General features: G+C 47.4%; 1 protein-coding gene across 1 annotated transcript; it reads left to right on the top strand.

Moving 5' to 3' along the window:
• The first annotated feature begins 715 nt into the window (after positions 1-715).
• On the top strand, positions 716-19,472 carry TM4SF5 (transmembrane 4 L six family member 5). Its single transcript, XM_072144687.1, has 5 exons — positions 716-943; positions 1,295-1,375; positions 2,428-2,582; positions 4,519-4,705; positions 19,287-19,472. The coding sequence occupies exons 1-5, from the start codon at positions 773-775 to the stop codon at positions 19,296-19,298; spliced, it is 606 nt and encodes a 201-aa protein (XP_072000788.1). The 5' UTR covers positions 716-772; the 3' UTR covers positions 19,299-19,472.
• The last annotated feature ends 1,709 nt before the right edge of the window (positions 19,473-21,181 follow it).

The following is a 21,181-nucleotide window of genomic DNA, read 5'->3' as shown; positions in this document are numbered from 1 at the left end:
GTGAAGGCAGGTGGCTTCATCTTCTACATTTCATACAGATGAGGCAATTGTGGGGGTGTGGACCAGATGAAGATCTGAGTTTACACTCCACCTTTTGTGATCTCAGTTACCTTTCAATGGAGTGGAGCTACGTCGCGACAGTTCATAGTTAGCCTTTGCTTAGGTGGGATTAGTTATTCATTGCTAGTGAGGTTTTTGGAGCTCCAAAAGTACCAGGAAATCATGCATCCCAAGGTCCAAAACCCAGGTGGCCTATACTTCCATTCTGATATTGTCAATGGTGTCGTGGGACCTCGCTGAGAAGATAAAGTTCTACATAAGAAAACAATTCTATTTTCTTTCTCATGATAAGTCCCAATTGATGTGGACAAATCCTAATAATCTAAAACTTTTGGGGGCTCCATCAGTTTACTGGATGTACTTGTGGCTTGATTTTTGGTTTTAAACATACCAGCGGAGATGAAGTATCACATGGGATGTGTAGATGTAGACCACGTCCACCAAATTATGGGTTTGAAGGTGACCAACAAAACGGGGTTTACCATTGTTTAATTGCATCTTGTAGTATTGAATCCTGGGACATTTGATCTCCAGCTCTTGTCCCGCCCTCCTCTTTTTACTCCCCCACCCACTTCCCTGGTCCCATCCCCGAGCTATCACCAATTCCAGTGACCTTTGTCCATCTCTTTATCACTAAACCAACAATAATATTTCATTAGAGCAGACACACAGGACTCTCAGAGAAGCAGCATCAGATCTCCTGTCCTGGAGGATGTGTACGGGAAAATGTTCCCGCTTCGTGGGGCTCTCGCTCCTGCCCATGGCTTTTATTTGTATGATTGCAAACCTCCTGCTGATCTTTCCTAATGGAGAAACGACATGGACCAACCATATTACTACACAGGTCTGGCTGATGGGTGGTCTCCTGGGCAGTGGTCTGTTTGTAAGTATTGATGCGTCTTTTGATGCTAAGACAAATTTGTGTTGATTCCTCTCCTTCTTGGGTGATGGAAAAACTGGAAACTTGAGCGGATTGTGTATATGTCTCTCTATTTTACGGGTGAGAAAGTGACACCAAAGGGGTCATGGGTTTGTCAAGGACAATAGTAGACTGTCCTTCAGGGGTATAATCTGATGGGGTATTAAGAACGATCCATTGCAGTTGAGGGTCTTGGAATAGATTTTGCAATGAGGAAGAGCAGCTTCAGGTAACACGACTGACACGGATTCCCCCCTAACCCCCGGGCTGGACCATGACCATTATGTTTGTGGTTGACATCTTCCCTTTCCGTAGATGCTGTGCCCTTCATGTAATGCCATACGTGCCGGTGGTAAAGGCTGCTGCGGTGAAGGATGCTGCGGTAATAGGTGCCGGGTAAGTCTTGATTCTCTATGTGGATCATGTCTATGTTTAACGGAGCAGTGAAATAGAATTGGGGCTAAACTTGTCTACACTGGACCATTGGGCCATCCTGTAAACTTTCAATGACTTAGGTAAGTGGTGGGGAACCTATGGCACTGGTGCCAGTGATGGCACTCGGGACCTCTCTGTGGGCACTCGGGCTGTCTCCCAGGCACAGAGTTTGCCAGACATGCGTGCAGTCTCAGGCAGTCCAAGTAGTGCCCTGATATTTTAAAGTGACCCATCCTGTGCTGCCTGGTCCTGTCCGAAGTGTGAGAAGGTGTGGACAGGGTCGGATTGGAGCTCAAAGATTCTGGTAGAAATAAGTTTGTTACTGCCTACATTTCCTTGTTGGTACTTTGGGAAAAGCTTGTGTGTTTTGGGTCTCATTTTGGGCACTCATTCTCTAAAAGGTTGGACATCACTGACTTAGGTCATGTTTAAAGCTCCAGTTTCAACCAAAGCTGCAATCAATAATATATCAATGATCTCCAACCATTCAGGTCACCTTAGAGCCAAGTTCTGCCTCTTGAGCTTCCACAACGATCTTCACCTGCTGATCTGGTTGTGTACAGAGTATAATAAACCAGGGTGTAATTCCAGATTAGTACGGAAAGATTAAGGTGAAGCTTAAAAATGGAGTCCTATGATGTGTGCTTTGGTGAGAAGACACTTGATTGCAACCTGTCCCTGCTACGCCCCTGCCCCAGACTTCAAGTTCTTCTGGCCGGAAGCCTCTGAGAATGGGAATGTTACTCTTCATTTGGAGAAACCTTGTGCTCACCTACACTATGGCACTTGGTTGATATTTGTCACAATGTGAGATTTTTGGAAACAAAATACAAGTAATAGTTGGAAAGAGGATGTGTAAATTTTTGGTACCCAATGGAAGCAAACTTGGTGGACTCCAAGAGCAATATGAAGGGTCACCGCCATATTATACTCCCATCAGTGATGTGATACATATGTGTAGTGTCTCCTGATACTACGGTGTTTTATTTTACGCTTTTCTTGTTCCGTTGCAGATGTTGCGGTCATTCATATCTTCAATATTTGGAGCCCTCGGAAGCTTCTACTGTGTGGTGGTGTCAGGGACAGCATTGTCAGATGGACCTTTGTGTAACGCGAATAATAACACTGGCAAAGACGCAGATTGGGATTACCACATGTCTAAGTTAAAGTAAGAACCCATAACTATCCTCTGATGTGTCAACACGTTTTTGGCACTTGATGTCCTCCTATAGCGGTGGTCGGATTTGCATGTTAAGATCCAGCCTTGAAGTCTCTAGAGGCAGCTTTTAGGGTCACAGTAGGTGGGATGATGGTGCCTGATGGTAGGAAGGGAGAGAAGAAGGGCACCCATCGGCTGTTGGGTACTGAACAGCGTGTAAGTGTACAACAAGTAAGACCTCAACCAAAAACTGAACCTATTGTGATAGAGATGGAAGGATCAATAGCCCAACCTATACCCAATATTATTATTATTTCTAATATTATTTATATTAGGAGTAGCATCGGCGCTGGCATGCACGCGACGGAAAACGGGGGGGCGTGGCCGAACGAAAACCCTATGGATTCGGAAAAACTCGCGCTTACCTTCACCAAGTATAGGCCGGTGAACTTCAGTGCACTCCGGTGGGCCTTGGCAGACTTCAGCGCAGCAGCGCCACATGGTGGACGTCGGAGGAACTACCTTAGTGAATCGCTGGAAGACCCGAATCCACCGCAGAGAACGCGCCGCTGGATCGCGAATGGACCGGGTAAGTAAATCTGCCCCAATCTGTGTGGGAAGGTAGGTAGAGACACAAGGTGATGGAGAAGAGCAGGGGGGTTAATTCATGTGGTAGGAAATTCTACAGAGATGGTTCTTCAGGTCACGAGTGAAGGATTGGAAGAAGGAGGAGGACAGTCTGGTACATTCTGGTATGAAGTTCCTGGGTAGGGAGGACACTCGGGAGAAGTTGTGAGAAGAATGGTTCATAGGAGAGTGAAGGAGAAGGTCTTTTGAAGACCAGAGACTATGTGTGGGACTGTATTAGTGGATTAGGTCACCAGAGCAATCATTCTGCCCGTGGCCTTCAGTCTTGACTCTCTGATAAGGTTTAAGCATCCAAGGGATTTCCATTAAAAGACCAAAGTTAGAGAAATGTTGGATCTAATGTGTTGGTTGGATGGTTCATCCACAAGGAATGGACCATGTGAGAGGTCTCTATAGTCTCAGAGATCTCAGGTTCTCAGTGGGTAATCTCATAACTATGTCATACATATATTGAGCTGCACCACCTTACATTAACCCCTTAGTGCTTCCATGGGGTCTTCTACCACTCTGTAGTGACTCGAACACGGTATAACACCCGAAACTCTACATGGTCTGCTGTCTCTTGATGTCCCCACACTGTATATTTCCCTGGTGTTAGACTGAAGTTCTTAGGACCAACCAAATATAATCTGGGGGCCCACCAGACATCAACCTCTTCAATATGGTGGGCCTCTAAAACCTTTAAATTGAGTTATTGCGTTAGAGCTAGTGGAACGGTCCAACCCCCTTTACGGGGAAGACTCACCTGAGTCCTCTTGAGCATGTCTTCTGCCGTCAGTGACTTTAACTCGATGACCATGATGACCTCACTAGTTTGGTCTAGGTCCACGCCACTGACAGGTTGAATGGAGGAGCTGAGAACTAATGGCTTCTTCACCACTGAGGTCAACTGTGCATCTTCAAGACGTACTTCCGACTGACCTTGTCTGGTTACAAGTTCTACATCTGTGGATATATCTGAAGACTATTTGGTCTCCATGAGGTGAAGTAGAGAAGAGCTCAACAAGGTTTTGTCATAGTTCTCCATAGGAAGGACACAAGATGGGGGGTCTTGACTGAGAAGACCTAAACCTAAAAATGTGTTCACCAACTCTGTGCAAGGGTAAGTCATAGGTCTATGTCCACGTCGGCTTAATGATGAGGAATCTTCATCCATACCAGTTATTGTAGATTGTTTCTATTTACAGTAGATGAGGTGGTCAACCACAAGTCCTCCCATCATGGAGACCATCTACTCTAGACCTCAGGGCAGACAAGCTCCTCCCACTAATGGCTTCCCGTATTGTTTCCCCACCAGTGTGAGCTACCTCACACATAAGGAGAGCTGGGACATCTGTGTACAACCGCCCAACGTGGTGCTCTGGAACATCGTCCTCTTCTCCATCCTCCTGGGGATCGGAGCTCTAGAGTTTATCCTCTGCACATCTCAGATCATTAATGGCCTCATCGGAATCATATGCGGGGACTGCCGGAAGAAGGGAAAGGTGAGTGACCAAAAAGGAGATGTAAGAGCCACGAGACAGAACTCCAAGGTAGAACGTGATGTGGTGTAACGCCCCCCAGTGTTCTTATATCAGCAGTAGCAATCCCCGAAACATTGTACCTCCTGTAGCGCCTCCTAGTGCTGTATTATCAGTAGTGACAGTCCCTGATCCCTGTATCCTCTCATTGTACCTCCTGTAGCGCCTCCTAGTGATGTCATATCAGTAGTGACAGTCCCTGATCCCTGTATCCTCACATTGTACCTCCTGTAGCGCCTCCTAGTGATGTAATATCAGTAGTGACAGTCCCTGATCCCTGTATCCTCACATTGTACCTCCTGTAGCGCCTCCTAGTGATGTAATATCAGTAGTGACAGTCCCTGATCCCTGTATCCTCACATTGTACCTCCTGTAGCGCCCCCTAGTGATGTAATATCAGTAGTGACAGCCCCTGATCCCTGTATCCTCACATTGTACCTCCTGTAGCGCCCCCTAGTGATGTAATATCAGTAGTGACAGTCCCTGATCCCTGTATCCTCACATTGTACCTCCTGTAGCGCCCCCTAGTGATGTAATATCAGTAGTGACAGTCCCTGATCCTTGTATCCTCACATTGTACCTCCTGTAGCGCCTCCTAGTGCTGTAATATCAGTAGTGACAGTCCCTGATCCCTGTATCCTCACATTGTACCTCCTGTAGTGCCTCCTAGTGATGTAATATCAGTAGTGACAGTCCCTGATCCCTGTGTCCTCACATTGTACCTCCTGTAGCGCCTCCTAGTGCTGTAATATCAGTAGTGACAGTCCCTGATCCCTGTATCCTCACATTGTACCTCCTGTAGTGCCTCCTAGTGATGTAATATCAGTAGTGACAGTCCCTGATCCCTGTATCCTCACATTGTACCTCCAGTAGTGCCTCCTAGTGATGTAATATCAGTAGTGACACTCCCTGATCCCTGTATCCTCACATTGTACCTCCTGTAGCACCTCCTAGTGATGTAATATCAGTAGTGACAGTCCCTGATCCCTGTATCCTCACATTGTACCTCCTGTAGCGCCCCCTAGTGATGTAATATCAGTAGTGACAGTCCCTGATCCCTGTATCCTCACATTGTACCTCCTGTAGCACCTCCTAGTGATGTAATATCAGTAGTGACAGTCCCTGATCCCTGTGTCCTCACATTGTACCTCCTGTAGCGCCTCCTAGTGATGTAATATCAGTAGTGACAGTCCCTGATCCCTGTATCCTCACATTGTACCTCCTGTAGCGCCTCCTAGTGCTGTAATATCAGTAGTGACAGTCCCTGATCCCTGTATCCTCACATTGTACCTCCTGTAGTGCCTCCTAGTGGTGTAATATCAGTAGTGACAGTCCCTGATCCCTGTATCCTCACATTGTACCTCCTGTAGCGCCTCCTAGTGCTGTAATATCAGTAGTGACAGTCCCTGATCCCTGTATCCTCACATTGTACCTCCTGTAGCGCCTCCTAGTGATGTAATATCAGTAGTGACAGCCCCTGATCCCTGTATCCTCACATTGTACCTCCTGTAGCGCCTCCTAGTGCTGTAATATCAGTAGTGACAGTCCCTGATCCCTGTATCCTCACATTGTACCTCCTGTAGCGCCTCCTAGTCCTGTAATATCAGTAGTGACAGTCCCTGATCCCTGTATCCTCACATTGTACCTCCTGTAGCGCCTCCTAGTGATGTAATATCAGTAGTGACAGTCCCTGATCCCTGTATCCTCACATTGTACCTCCTGTAGCGCCTCCTAGTGATGTAATATCAGTAGTGACAGTCCCTGATCCCTGTATCCTCACATTGTACCTCCTGTAGCGCCTCCTAGTGCTGTAATATCAGTAGTGACAGTCCCTGAACCCTGTATCCTCACATTGTACCTCCTGTAGCGCCTCCTAGTGATGTAATATCAGTAGTGACAGTCCCTGATCCTTGTATCCTCACATTGTACCTCCTGTAGCGCCTCCTAGTAATGTAATATCAGTAGTGACAGTCCCTGATCCCTGTATCCTCACATTGTACCTCCTGTAGCGCCTCCTAGTGCTGTAATATCAGTAGTGACAGTCCCTGATCCCTGTATCCTCACATTGTACCTCCTGTAGCACCTCCTAGTGCTGTAATATCAGTAGTGACAGTCCCTGATCCCTGTATCCTCACATTGTACCTCCTGTAGCGCCTCCTTGTGATGTAATATCAGTAGTGACAGTCCCTGATCCCTGTATCCTCACATTGTACCTCCTGTAGCGCCTCCTAGTGCTGTAATATCAGTAGTGACAGTCCCTGATCCCTGTATCCTCACATTGTACCTCCTGTAGCGCCTCCTAGTGCTGTAATATCAGTAGTGACAGTCCCTGATCCCTGTATCCTCACATTGTACCTCCTGTAGCGCCTCCTAGTGCTGTAATATCAGTAGTGACAGTCCCTGATCCCTGTATCCTCACATTGTACCTCCTGTAGCACCTCCTAGTGCTGTAATATCAGTAGTGACAGTCCCTGATCCCTGTATCCTCACATTGTACCTCCTGTAGCACCTCCTAGTGCTGTAATATCAGTAGTGACAGTCCCTGATCCCTGTATCCTCACATTGTACCTCCTGTAGCGCCTCCTAGTGCTGTAATATCAGTAGTGACAGTCCCTGATCCCTGTATCCTCACATTGTACCTCCTGTAACGCCTCCTAGTGATGTAATATCAGTAGTGACAGTCCCTGATCCCTGTATCCTCACATTGTACCTCCTGTAGCGCCTCCTAGTGCTGTAATATCAGTAGTGACAGTCCCTGATCCCTGTATCCTCACATTGTACCTCCTGTAGTGCCTCCTAGTGCTGTAATATCAGTAGTGACAGTCCCTGATCCCTGTGTCCTCACATTGTACCTCCTGTAGCACCTCCTAGTGATGTAATATCAGTAGTGACAGTCCCTGATCCCTGTATCCTCACATTGTACCTCCTGTAGCGCCCCCTAGTGATGTAATATCAGTAGTGACAGTCCCTGATCCCTGTATCCTCACATTGTACCTCCTGTAGCGCCTCCTAGTGCTGTAATATCAGTAGTGACAGTCCCTGATCCCTGTATCCTCACATTGTACCTCCTGTAGCGCCTCCTAGTCCTGTAATATCAGTAGTGACAGTCCCTGATCCCTGTATCCTCACATTGTACCTCCTGTAGCGCCTCCTAGTGATGTAATATCAGTAGTGACAGTCCCTGATCCCTGTATCCTCACATTGTACCTCCTGTAGCGCCTCCTAGTGCTGTAATATCAGTAGTGACAGTCCCTGATCCCTGTGTCCTCACATTGTACCTCCTGTAGCGCCTCCTAGTGATGTAATATCAGTAGTGACAGTCCCTGATCCCTGTATCCTCACATTGTACCTCCTGTAGCGCCTCCTAGTGATGTAATATCAGTAGTGACAGTCCCTGATCCCTGTATCCTCACATTGTACCTCCTGTAGCGCCTCCTAGTGCTGTAATATCAGTAGTGACAGTCCCTGATCCCTGTATCCTCACATTGTACCTCCTGTAGCGCCTCCTAGTGCTGTAATATCAGTAGTGACAGTCCCTGATCCCTGTGTCCTCACATTGTACCTCCTGTAGCACCTCCTAGTGATGTAATATCAGTAGTGACAGTCCCTGATCCCTGTATCCTCACATTGTACCTCCTGTAGCGCCCCCTAGTGATGTAATATCAGTAGTGACAGCCCCTGATCCCTGTATCCTCACATTGTACCTCCTGTAGCGCCTCCTAGTGCTGTAATATCAGTAGTGACAGTCCCTGATCCCTGTATCCTCACATTGTACCTCCTGTAGCGCCTCCTAGTGATGTAATATCAGTAGTGACAGTCCCTGATCCCTGTATCCTCACATTGTACCTCCTGTAGCGCCTCCTAGTCCTGTAATATCAGTAGTGACAGTCCCTGATCCCTGTATCCTCACATTGTACCTCCTGTAGCGCCTCCTAGTGCTGTAATATCAGTAGTGACAGTCCCTGATCCCTGTATCCTCACATTGTACCTCCTGTAGTGCCTCCTAGTGCTGTAATATCAGTAGTGACAGTCCCTGATCCCTGTGTCCTCACATTGTACCTCCTGTAGCACCTCCTAGTGATGTAATATCAGTAGTGACAGTCCCTGATCCCTGTATCCTCACATTGTACCTCCTGTAGCGCCCCCTAGTGATGTAATATCAGTAGTGACAGCCCCTGATCCCTGTATCCTCACATTGTACCTCCTGTAGCGCCTCCTAGTGCTGTAATATCAGTAGTGACAGTCCCTGATCCCTGTATCCTCACATTGTACCTCCTGTAGCGCCTCCTAGTCCTGTAATATCAGTAGTGACAGTCCCTGATCCCTGTATCCTCACATTGTACCTCCTGTAGCGCCTCCTAGTGCTGTAATATCAGTAGTGACAGTCCCTGATCCCTGTATCCTCACATTGTACCTCCTGTAGCGCCTCCTAGTGCTGTAATATCAGTAGTGACAGTCCCTGATCCCTGTGTCCTCACATTGTACCTCCTGTAGCGCCTCCTAGTGATGTAATATCAGTAGTGACAGTCCCTGATCCCTGTATCCTCACATTGTACCTCCTGTAGCGCCTCCTAGTGATGTAATATCAGTAGTGACAGTCCCTGATCCCTGTATCCTCACATTGTACCTCCTGTAGCGCCTCCTAGTGCTGTAATATCAGTAGTGACAGTCCCTGATCCTTGTATCCTCACATTGTACCTCCTGTAGCGCCTCCTAGTGATGTAATATCAGTAGTGACAGTCCCTGATCCCTGTATCCTCACATTGTACCTCCTGTAGCGCCTCCTAGTGATGTAATATCAGTAGTGACAGTCCCTGATCCCTGTATCCTCACATTGTACCTCCTGTAGCACCTCCTAGTGCTGTAATATCAGTAGTGACAGTCCCTGATCCCTGTATCCTCACATTGTACCTCCTGTAGCGCCTCCTTGTGATGTAATATCAGTAGTGACAGTCCCTGATCCCTGTATCCTCACATTGTACCTCCTGTAGCGCCTCCTAGTGCTGTAATATCAGTAGTGACAGTCCCTGATCCCTGTATCCTCACATTGTACCTCCTGTAGCGCCTCCTAGTGCTGTAATATCAGTAGTGACAGTCCCTGATCCCTGTATCCTCACATTGTACCTCCTGTAGCGCCTCCTAGTGCTGTAATATCAGTAGTGACAGTCCCTGATCCCTGTATCCTCACATTGTACCTCCTGTAGCACCTCCTAGTGCTGTAATATCAGTAGTGACAGTCCCTGATCCCTGTATCCTCACATTGTACCTCCTGTAGCACCTCCTAGTGCTGTAATATCAGTAGTGACAGTCCCTGATCCCTGTATCCTCACATTGTACCTCCTGTAACGCCTCCTAGTGATGTAATATCAGTAGTGACAGTACCTGATTCCTGTATCCTCACATTGTACCTCTTGTAGCGCCCCCTAGTGATGTAATATCAGTAGTGACAGTCCCTGATCCCTGTATCCTCACATTGTACCTCCTGTAGCGCCTCCTAGTGCTGTAATATCAGTAGTGACAGTCCCTGATCCCTGTATCCTCACATTGTACCTCCTGTAGCGCCTCCTAGTGCTGTAATATCAGTAGTGACAGTCCCTGATCCCTGTGTCCTCACATTGTACCTCCTGTAGCGCCTCCTAGTGATGTAATATCAGTAGTGACAGTCCCTGATCCCTGTATCCTCACATTGTACCTCCTGTAGCGCCTCCTAGTGATGTAATATCAGTAGTGACAGTCCCTGATCCCTGTATCCTCACATTGTACCTCCTGTAGCGCCTCCTAGTGATGTAATATCAGTAGTGACAGTCCCTGATCCCTGTATCCTCACATTGTACCTCCTGTAGCGCCTCCTAGTGCTGTAATATCAGTAGTGACAGTCCCTGATCCCTGTATCCTCACATTGTACCTCCTGTAGCGCCTCCTAGTGCTGTAATATCAGTAGTGACAGTCCCTGATCCCTGTGTCCTCACATTGTACCTCCTGTAGCGCCTCCTAGTGATGTAATATCAGTAGTGACAGTCCCTGATCCCTGTATCCTCACATTGTACCTCCTGTAGCGCCTCCTAGTGATGTAATATCAGTAGTGACAGTCCCTGATCCCTGTATCCTCACATTGTACCTCCTGTAACGCCTCCTAGTGCTGTATTATCAGTAGTGACAGTCCCTGATCCCTGTATCCTCACATTGTACCTCCTGTAGCGCCTCCTAGTGATGTAATATCAGTAGTGACAGTCCCTGATCCCTGTATCCTCACAATTTACCTCCTGTAGCGCCTCCTAGTGCTGTAATATCAGTAGTGACAGTCCCTGATCCCTGTGTCCTCACATTGTACCTCCTGTAGCGCCTCCTAGTGATGTAATATCAGTAGTGACAGTCCCTGATCCCTGTATCCTCACATTGTACCTCCTGTAGCGCCTCCTAGTGATGTAATATCAGTAGTGACAGTCCCTGATCCCTGTGTCCTCACATTGTACCTCCTGTAGCACCTCCTAGTGATGTAATATCAGTAGTGACAGTCCCTGATCCCTGTATCCTCACATTGTACCTCCTGTAGCGCCTCCTAGTGATGTAATATCAGTAGTGACAGTCCCTGATCCCTGTATCCTCACATTGTACCTCCTGTAGCGCCTCCTAGTGATGTAATATCAGTAGTGACAGTCCCTGATCCCTGTATCCTCACATTGTACCTCCTGTAGCGCCTCCTAGTGATGTAATATCAGTAGTGACAGTCCCTGATCTCTGTATCCTCACATTGTACCTCCTGTAGCGCCTCCTAGTGCTGTAATATCAGTAGTGACAGTCCCTGATCTCTGTATCCTCACATTGTACCTCCTGTAGCGCCTCCTAGTGCTGTAATATCAGTAGTGACAGTCCCTGATCCCTGTATCCTCACATTGTACCTCCTGTAGCGCCTCCTTGTGATGTAATATCAGTAGTGACAGTCCCTGATCCCTGTATCCTCACATTGTACCTCCTGTAGCGCCTCCTAGTGATGTAATATCAGTAGTGACAGTCCCTGATCCCTGTATCCTCACATTGTACCTCCTGTAGCGCCTCCTAGTGATGTAATATCAGTAGTGACAGTCCCTGATCCCTGTATCCTCACATTGTACCTCCTGTAGCGCCTCCTAGTGATGTAATATCAGTAGTGACAGTCCCTGATCCCTGTATCCTCACATTGTACCTCCTGTAGCGCCTCCTAGTGATGTAATATCAGTAGTGACAGTCCCTGATCCCTGTATCCTCACATTGTACCTCCTGTAGCGCCTCCTAGTGCTGTAATATCAGTAGTGACAGTCCCTGATCCCTGTATCCTCACATTGTACCTCCTGTAGCGCCTCCTAGTGATGTAATATCAGTAGTGACAGTCCCTGATCCCTGTATCCTCACATTGTACCTCCTGTAGCGCCTCCTAGTGCTGTAATATCAGTAGTGACAGTCCCTGATCCCTGTATCCTCACATTGTACCTCCTGTAGCGCCTCCTAGTGATGTAATATCAGTAGTGACAGTCCCTGATCCCTGTATCCTCACATTGTACCTCCTGTAGCGCCTCCTAGTGCTGTAATATCAGTAGTGACAGTCCCTGATCCCTGTATCCTCACATTGTACCTCCTGTAGCGCCTCCTAGTGATGTAATATCAGTAGTGACAGTCCCTGATCCCTGTATCCTCACATTGTACCTCCTGTAGCGCCTCCTAGTGATGTAATATCAGTAGTGACAGTCCCTGATCCCTGTATCCTCACATTGTACCTCCTGTAGCGCCTCCTAGTGATGTAATATCAGTAGTGACAGTCCCTGATCTCTGTATCCTCACATTGTACCTCCTGTAGCGCCTCCTAGTGATGTAATATCAGTAGTGACAGTCCCTGATCTCTGTATCCTCACATTGTACCTCCTGTAGCGCCTCCTAGTGATGTAATATCAGTAGTGACAGTCCCTGATCCCTGTATCCTCACATTGTACCTCCTGTAGCGCCTCCTAGTGATGTAATATCAGTAGTGACAGTCCCTGATCCCTGTATCCTCACATTGTACCTCCTGTAGTGCCTCCTAGTGATGTAATATCAGTAGTGACAGTCCCTGATCTCTGTATCCTCACATTGTACCTCCTGTAGCGCCTCCTAGTGCTGTAATATCAGTAGTGACAGTCCCTGATCCCTGTATCCTCACATTGTACCTCCTGTAGCGCCTCCTAGTGATGTAATATCAGTAGTGACAGTCCCTGATCCCTGTATCCTCACATTGTACCTCCTGTAGCGCCTCCTAGTGATGTAATATCAGTAGTCACAGTCCCTGATCCTTGTATCCTCACATTGTACCTCCTGTAGTGCCTCCTAGTGATGTAATATCAGTAGTGACAGTCCCTGATCCCTGTATCCTCACATTGTACCTCCTGTAGCGCCTCCTAGTGCTGTAATATCAGTAGTGACAGTCCCTGATCCCTGTATCCTCACATTGTACCTCCTGTAGCGCCTCCTAGTGATGTAATATCAGTAGTGACAGTCCCTGATCCCTGTATCCTCACATTGTACCTCCTGTAGCGCCTCCTAGTGCTGTAATATCAGTAGTGACAGTCCCTGATCCCTGTATCCTCACATTGTACCTCCTGTAGCGCCTCCTAGTGATGTAATATCAGTAGTGACAGTCCCTGATCCCTGTATCCTCACATTGTACCTCCTGTAGCGCCTCCTAGTGCTGTAATATCAGTAGTGACAGTCCCTGATCCCTGTATCCTCACATTGTACCTCCTGTAGCGCCTCCTAGTGATGTAATATCAGTAGTGACAGTCCCTGATCCCTGTATCCTCACATTGTACCTCCTGTAGCGCCTCCTAGTGATGTAATATCAGTAGTGACAGTCCCTGATCCTTGTATCCTCACATTGTACCTCCTGTAGCGCCCCCTAGTGATGTAATATCAGTAGTGACAGTCCCTGATCCCTGTATCCTCACATTGTACCTCCTGTAGCGCCTCCTAGTGATGTAATATCAGTAGTGACAGTCCCTGATCCCTGTATCCTCACATTGTACCTCCTGTAGCGCCTCCTAGTGCTGTAATATCAGTAGTGACAGTCCCTGATCCCTGTATCCTCACATTGTACCTCCTGTAGCGCCTCCTAGTGATGTAATATCAGTAGTGACAGTCCCTGATCCCTGTATCCTCACATTGTACCTCCTGTAGCGCCTCCTAGTGCTGTAATATCAGTAGTGACAGTCCCTGATCCCTGTATCCTCACATTGTACCTCCTGTAGCGCCTCCTAGTGATGTAATATCAGTAGTGACAGTCCCTGATCCCTGTATCCTCACATTGTACCTCCTGTAGCGCCTCCTAGTGCTGTAATATCAGTAGTGACAGTCCCTGATCCCTGTATCCTCACATTGTACCTCCTGTAGCGCCTCCTAGTGATGTAATATCAGTAGTGACAGTCCCTGATCCCTGTATCCTCACATTGTACCTCCTGTAGCGCCTCCTAGTGATGTAATATCAGTAGTGACAGTCCCTGATCCCTGTATCCTCACATTGTACCTCCTGTAGCGCCTCCTAGTGATGTAATATCAGTAGTGACAGTCCCTGATCTCTGTATCCTCACATTGTACCTCCTGTAGCGCCTCCTAGTGATGTAATATCAGTAGTGACAGTCCCTGATCTCTGTATCCTCACATTGTACCTCCTGTAGCGCCTCCTAGTGATGTAATATCAGTAGTGACAGTCCCTGATCCCTGTATCCTCACATTGTACCTCCTGTAGCGCCTCCTAGTGATGTAATATCAGTAGTGACAGTCCCTGATCCCTGTATCCTCACATTGTACCTCCTGTAGTGCCTCCTAGTGATGTAATATCAGTAGTGACAGTCCCTGATCTCTGTATCCTCACATTGTACCTCCTGTAGCGCCTCCTAGTGCTGTAATATCAGTAGTGACAGTCCCTGATCCCTGTATCCTCACATTGTACCTCCTGTAGCGCCTCCTAGTGATGTAATATCAGTAGTGACAGTCCCTGATCCCTGTATCCTCACATTGTACCTCCTGTAGCGCCTCCTAGTGATGTAATATCAGTAGTCACAGTCCCTGATCCTTGTATCCTCACATTGTACCTCCTGTAGCGCCTCCTAGTGCTGTAATATCAGTAGTGACAGTCCCTGATCCCTGTATCCTCACATTGTACCTCCTGTAGCGCCTCCTAGTGATGTAATATCAGTAGTGACAGTCCCTGATCCCTGTATCCTCACATTGTACCTCCTGTAGCGCCTCCTAGTGCTGTAATATCAGTAGTGACAGTCCCTGATCCCTGTATCCTCACATTGTACCTCCTGTAGCGCCTCCTAGTGATGTAATATCAGTAGTGACAGTCCCTGATCCCTGTATCCTCACATTGTACCTCCTGTAGCGCCTCCTAGTGCTGTAATATCAGTAGTGACAGTCCCTGATCCCTGTGTCCTCACATTGTACCTCCTGTAGCGCCTCCTAGTAATGTAATATCAGTAGTGACAGTCCCTGATCCCTGTATCCTCACATTGTACCTCCTGTAGCGCCTCCTAGTGATGTAATATCAGTAGTGACAGTCCCTGATCCCTGTATCCTCACATTGTACCTCCTGTAGCGCCTCCTAGTGATGTAATATCAGTAGTGACAGTCTCTGATCTCTGTATCCTCACATTGTACCTCCTGTAGCGCCTCCTAGTGATGTAATATCAGTAGTGACAGTCCCTGATCCCTGTATCCTCACATTGTACCTCCTGTAGCGCCTCCTAGTGCTGTAATATCAGTAGTGACAGTCCCTGATCCCTGTGTCCTCACATTGTACCTCCTGTAGCGCCTCCTAGTGATGTAATATCAGTAGTGACAGTCCCTGATCCCTGTATCCTCACATTGTACCTCCTGTAGCGCCTCCTAGTGATGTAATATCAGTAGTGACAGTCCCTGATCCTTGTATCCTCACATTGTACCTCCTGTAGCGCCTCTTAGTGATGTAATATCAGTAGTGACAGTCCCTGATCCTTGTATCCTCACATTGTACCTCCTGTAGCGCCTCCTAGTGATGTAATATCAGTAGTGACAGTACCTGATCCCTGTATCCTCACATTGTACCTCCTGTAGCGCCTCCTAGTGCTGTAATATCAGTAGTGACAGTCCCTGATCCCTGTGTCCTCACATTGTACCTCCTGTAGCGCCTCCTAGTGATGTAATATCAGTAGTGACAGTCCCTGATCCCTGTATCCTCACATTGTACCTCCTGTAGCGCCTCCTAGTGATGTAATATCAGTAGTGACAGTCCCTGATCCTTGTATCCTCACATTGTACCTCCTGTAGCGCCTCCTAGTGCTGTAATATCAGTAGTGACAGTCCCTGATCCCTGTATCCTCACATTGTACCTCCTGTAGCGCCTCCTAGTGATGTAATATCAGTAGTGACAGTCCCTGATCCCTGTATCCTCACATTGTACCTCCTGTAGCGCCTCCTAGTGATGTAATATCAGTAGTGACAGTCCCTGATCCCTGTGTCCTCACATTGTACCTCCTGTAGCGCCTCCTAGTGATGTAATATCAGTAGTGACAGTCCCTGATCCCTGTATCCTCACATTGTACCTCCTGTAGCGCCTCCTAGTGATGTAATATCAGTAGTGACAGTTCCTGATCCCTGTATCCTCACATTGTACCTCCTGTAGCGCCTCCTAGTGATGTAATATCAGTAGTGACAGTCCCTGATCCCTGTATCCTCACATTGTACCTCCTGTAGCGCCTCCTAGTGATGTAATATCAGTAGTGACAGTCCCTGATCCCTGTATCCTCACATTGTACCTCCTGTAGCGCCTCCTAGTGCTGTAATATCAGTAGTGACAGTCCCTGATCCTTGTATCCTTACATTGTACCTCCTGTAGCGCCTCCTAGTGATGTAATATCAGTAGTGACAGTCCCTGATCCCTGTATCCTCACATTGTACCTTCTGTAGCGCCCCCTAGTGATGTAATATCAGTAGTGACAGTCCCTGATCCCTGTATCCTCACATTGTACCTCCTGTAGCGCCTCCTAGTGCTGTAATATCAGTAGTGACAGTTCCTGATCCCTGTATCCTCACATTGTACCTCCTGTAGCGCCTCCTAGTGCTGTAATATCAGTAGTGACAGTCCCTGATCCCTGTATCCTCACATTGTACCTCCTGTAGCGCCTCCTAGTGATGTAATATCAGTAGTGACAGTCCCTGATCCCTGTATCCTCACATTGTACCTCCTGTAGCGCCTCCTAGTGATGTAATATCAGTAGTGACAGTCCCTGATCCCTGTATCCTCACATTGTACCTCCTGTAGCGCCTCCTAGTGCTGTAATATCAGTAGTGACAGTCCCTGATCCCTGTATCCTCACATTGTACCTTCTGTAGCGCCCCCTAGTGCTGTAATATCAGTAGTGACAGTCCCTGATCCCTGTATCCTCACATTGTACCTCCTGTAGCGCCTCCTAGTGATGTAATATCAGTAGTGACAGTCCCTGATCCCTGTATCCTCTCATTGTACCTCCTGTAGCGCCTCCTAGTGATGTAATATCAGTAGTGACAGTTCCTGATCCCTGTATCCTCACATTGTACCTCCTGTAGCGCCTCCTAGTGATGTAATATCAGTAGTGACAGTCCCTGATCCCTGTATCCTCACATTGTACCTCCTGTAGCGCCTCCTAGTGCTGTAATATCAGTAGTGACAGTCCCTGATCCCTGTATCCTCACATTGTACCTCCTGTAGCGCCTCCTAGTGCTGTAATATCAGTAGTGACAGTCCCTGATCCCTGTATCCTCACATTGTACCTCCTGTAGCGCCTCCTAGTGATGTAATATCAGTAGTGACAGTCCCTGATCCTTGTATCCTCACATTGTACCTCCTGTAGTGCCTCCTAGTGATGTAATATCAGTAGTGACAGTCCCTGATCCCTGTATCCTCACATTGTACCTCCTGTAGCGCCTCCTAGTGATGATATATCAGTAGTGACAGTCCCTGATCCCTGTATCCTCACATTGTACCTCCTGTAGCGCCTCCTAGTGCTGTAATATCAGTAGTGACAGTCCCTGATCCCTGTATCCTCACATTGTACCTCCTGTAGCGCCTCCTAGTGATGTAATATCAGTAGTGACAGTCCCTGATCCCTGTATCCTCACATTGTACCTCCTGTAGCGACTCCTAGTGATGTAATATCAGTAGTGACAGTCCCTGATCCCTGTATCCTCACATTGTACCTCCTGTAGCGCCTCCTAGTGCTGTAATATCAGTAGTGACAGTCCCTGATCCCTGTATCCTCACATTGTACCTCCTGTAGCGCCTCCTAGTGATGTAATATCAGTAGTGACAGTCCCTGATCCCTGTATCCTCACATTGTACCTCCTGTAGCGCCTCCTAGTGCTGTAATATCAGTAGTGACAGTCCCTGATCCCTGTATCCTCACATTGTACCTCCTGTAGCGCCTCCTAGTAATGTAATATCAGTAGTGACAGTCCCTGATCCCTGTATCCTCACATTGTACCTCCTGTAGCGCCTCCTAGTGCTGTAATATCAGTAGTGACAGTCCCTGATCCCTGTATCCTCACATTGTACCTCCTGTAGCGCCTCCTAGTGCTGTAATATCAGTAGTGACAGTCCCTGATCCCTGTATCCTCACATTGTACCTCCTGTAGTGCCTCCTAGTGATGTAATATCAGTAGTGACAGTCCCTGATCCTTGTATCCTCACATTGTACCTCCTGTAGTGCCTCCTAGTGATGTAATATCAGTAGTGACAGTCCCTGATCCCTGTATCCTCACATTGTACCTCCTGTAGCGCCTCCTAGTGATGATATATCAGTAGTGACAGTCCCTGATCCCTGTATCCTCACATTGTACCTCCTGTAGCGCCTCCTAGTGCTGTAATATCAGTAGTGACAGTCCCTGATCCCTGTATCCTCACATTGTACCTCCTGTAGCGCCTCCTAGTGATGTAATATCAGTAGTGACAGTCCCTGATCCCTGTATCCTCACATTGTACCTCCTGTAGCGCCTCCTAGTGATGTAATATCAGTAGTGACAGTCCCTGATCCTTGTATCCTTACATTGTACCTCCTGTAGCGCCTCCTAGTGCTGTAATATCAGTAGTGACAGTCCCTGATCCCGGTATCCTTACATTGTACCTCCTGTAGCGCCTCCTAGTGCTGTAATATCAGTAGTGACAGTCCCTGATCCCTGTATCCTCACATTGTACCTCCTGTAGCGCCTCCTAGTGCTGTAATATCAGTAGTGACAGTCCCTGATCCCTGTATCCTCACATTGTACCTCCTGTAGCGCCTCCTAGTGCTGTAATATCAGTAGTGACAGTCCCTGATCCCTGTATCCTCACATTGTACCTCCTGTAGCGCCTCCTAGTGATGTAATATCAGTAGTGACAGTCCCTGATCCCTGTATCCTCACATTGTACCTCCTGTAGCGCCCCCTAGAGTTATGACATAGGTGTTACACCTCCTTTGGGATGAGGCATGGGGATGACTTGTATCATGTGTCGCTGTCTCTTATCTTCTTCCTTCTCTTCTCCTCACAGAATGAAGGCTGAAAGCTTCTCCTCTTCTCCCTCCTGTTCTCGCTGGATGCGTGTACAGATGTATTTTTAACTCCAATAAAATTGAATACAGAATTTTTTCTGGAGGGAATCACCAGACATTTTGTGCCGCCATATTGTGCTGTGTTTACAGGGACATTGTAAATAAAGATTATTCATTGTGGGGAATCGGTGTCCGTCGTGTCATGTGACTGAGCTGTCTGTGCTACAATTGTATCCAGAATATACAAAGCTGCAGCATGTTCCCTCCACTGATACATTGTAACAAACTATCAGGACAGGAGAAGGATATCCCACCCCAATGTTATCCTGACAGGACCTTGACATCATAAATGTAGCAGACTGGGGTCAGGGGTCATGAACTTGTGGGTTAAATGGATCAATGTTAAAAGAAATCCACCCTGAAAATCCAGGAACATCACTTGTAGATCCAGGCATCATGACTTTGGGAATCTTCCTACATTCGTTATCCATGACCTTCTTCCTCCTAAAATCAACTTTTACAATTATTCTAATTAGCTTCACAGGCTGTTACAATGAGCAGAGAGTTTCCCCCTCCCCCCTGCACTTCCTTCTTCATTACACTGACAGAGGGAGGATGGAGAGAGCAGCGGGAGGGTGAGACATGTTTTGCTCATTGTAACAGCCTGTGAATCTGCTGCATGGAGGGGCTCTGGTAATTCTTTGTAGATAAATATTGGAAAACAACAGATAAGGGGGGTGAAGGGGTGTGGTGAGATTTATCAGGGTGAGTTTTTCTGGTGCATAAGCCCTGTAATAGGCACAATTTCTGGTTTACATCTTGGATTCGTGCCCATTTCCCCCCTCATGGCACCTACAAGCCAGGTCAGCATGAGAGGGGTGAAGAGGGTGCGCCCGGCAGTGGGGTGCGCACAACCAGGGACTGGTGCAGTCTACAGTGCAATTCTGGGTCAGGCCAGACCAGGCGGAGCACAACCCCTGCCCGATTTATCGGGAGGCCGGAGGGTGGGGTTTTGCACCAGGTACTAGTTTATGATAGATTCCCCCCCCCCCCCTATGGGTCAACTAAAAAAAACGCTCCTGTCCTTTATTTCATAAGAATTACAACATTTGGAATTGAAGTTCACCTGCGAGATGTTCCCCACAATCCTGTAGTGCTGATATTACTTTATTTGTGGAGAACCTGTGGCCGTCCCTTTCCAGTGCGCACCCACCAAACTGAACATTTTTTGGGGTTACTATTGTTTTGATCCCTTCCCTTTCCTTAGAACTGATATAAAATTAAACAAATAAAATACATAAAAATTTTACAAAAGTTTATGAAACCATGTAACAGAAAATAGCGCCCGACGTCCGAAACGCCACATAAAAATTGTAATGAAAAATGACCATAAAAAAATCCTACAGTCCCATAAAATATCAGCCATGAAAACGTCAGCTCATCCTGCAAAAATGACACCGCACACAGCTCCGTGCACTGTTATTAGCCTCAGAGGATGGGAAAATAAAGAATTGTTTTTCATCCAGAAGATTTTCATTTTTTAAAATGTATTAAAACACAATAAAATCAGCAGAAACGTGGTACCACCGTGTCCGTACCGACCCAAATAATAAAGGGAATGTGTCTTTTGTTGCGCACATATAACCAAGGCCATAAGAAAATGGCGGAAATGCAGTTTTCACCAATTATCTGATCCGGTGCAGCCTGGAGTCTTCTTGGGAAGATGCTACAAGTTCCTCACCCCTGGATCTGGGGATCCTCTGCCTCCTCCTTGCAGATCCTCTCCAGGTCCCTCAGGTTGGATGATGAACGTTGGTGAAGACATTTTCCAGTCTCTCCAGAGATGTGCCATTTGGGTTTAGGTCAGGGCTCTGGATGGGCCAGTCAGGAATCG

The sequence above is a fragment of the Engystomops pustulosus genome, chromosome 4, assembly GCF_040894005.1.
Source record: "Engystomops pustulosus chromosome 4, aEngPut4.maternal, whole genome shotgun sequence".
NCBI lineage: Eukaryota > Metazoa > Chordata > Amphibia > Anura > Leptodactylidae > Engystomops > Engystomops pustulosus.
This window is presented reverse-complemented; position numbering and strand designations above follow the sequence as displayed.

Excerpts from the sequence above, each read along its gene's own strand:
- TM4SF5 (XM_072144687.1), top strand. The coding sequence starts at position 773 with ATGTGTACGGGAAAATGTTCCCGCTTCGTGGGGCTCTCGCTCCTGCCC. Across the intron at positions 944-1,294 it reads TCCTGGGCAGTGGTCTGTTT|ATGCTGTGCCCTTCATGTAA; the intron begins GTAAGTATTGAT and ends CCCTTTCCGTAG. Across the intron at positions 2,583-4,518 it reads TACCACATGTCTAAGTTAAA|TGTGAGCTACCTCACACATA; the intron begins GTAAGAACCCAT and ends TTTCCCCACCAG.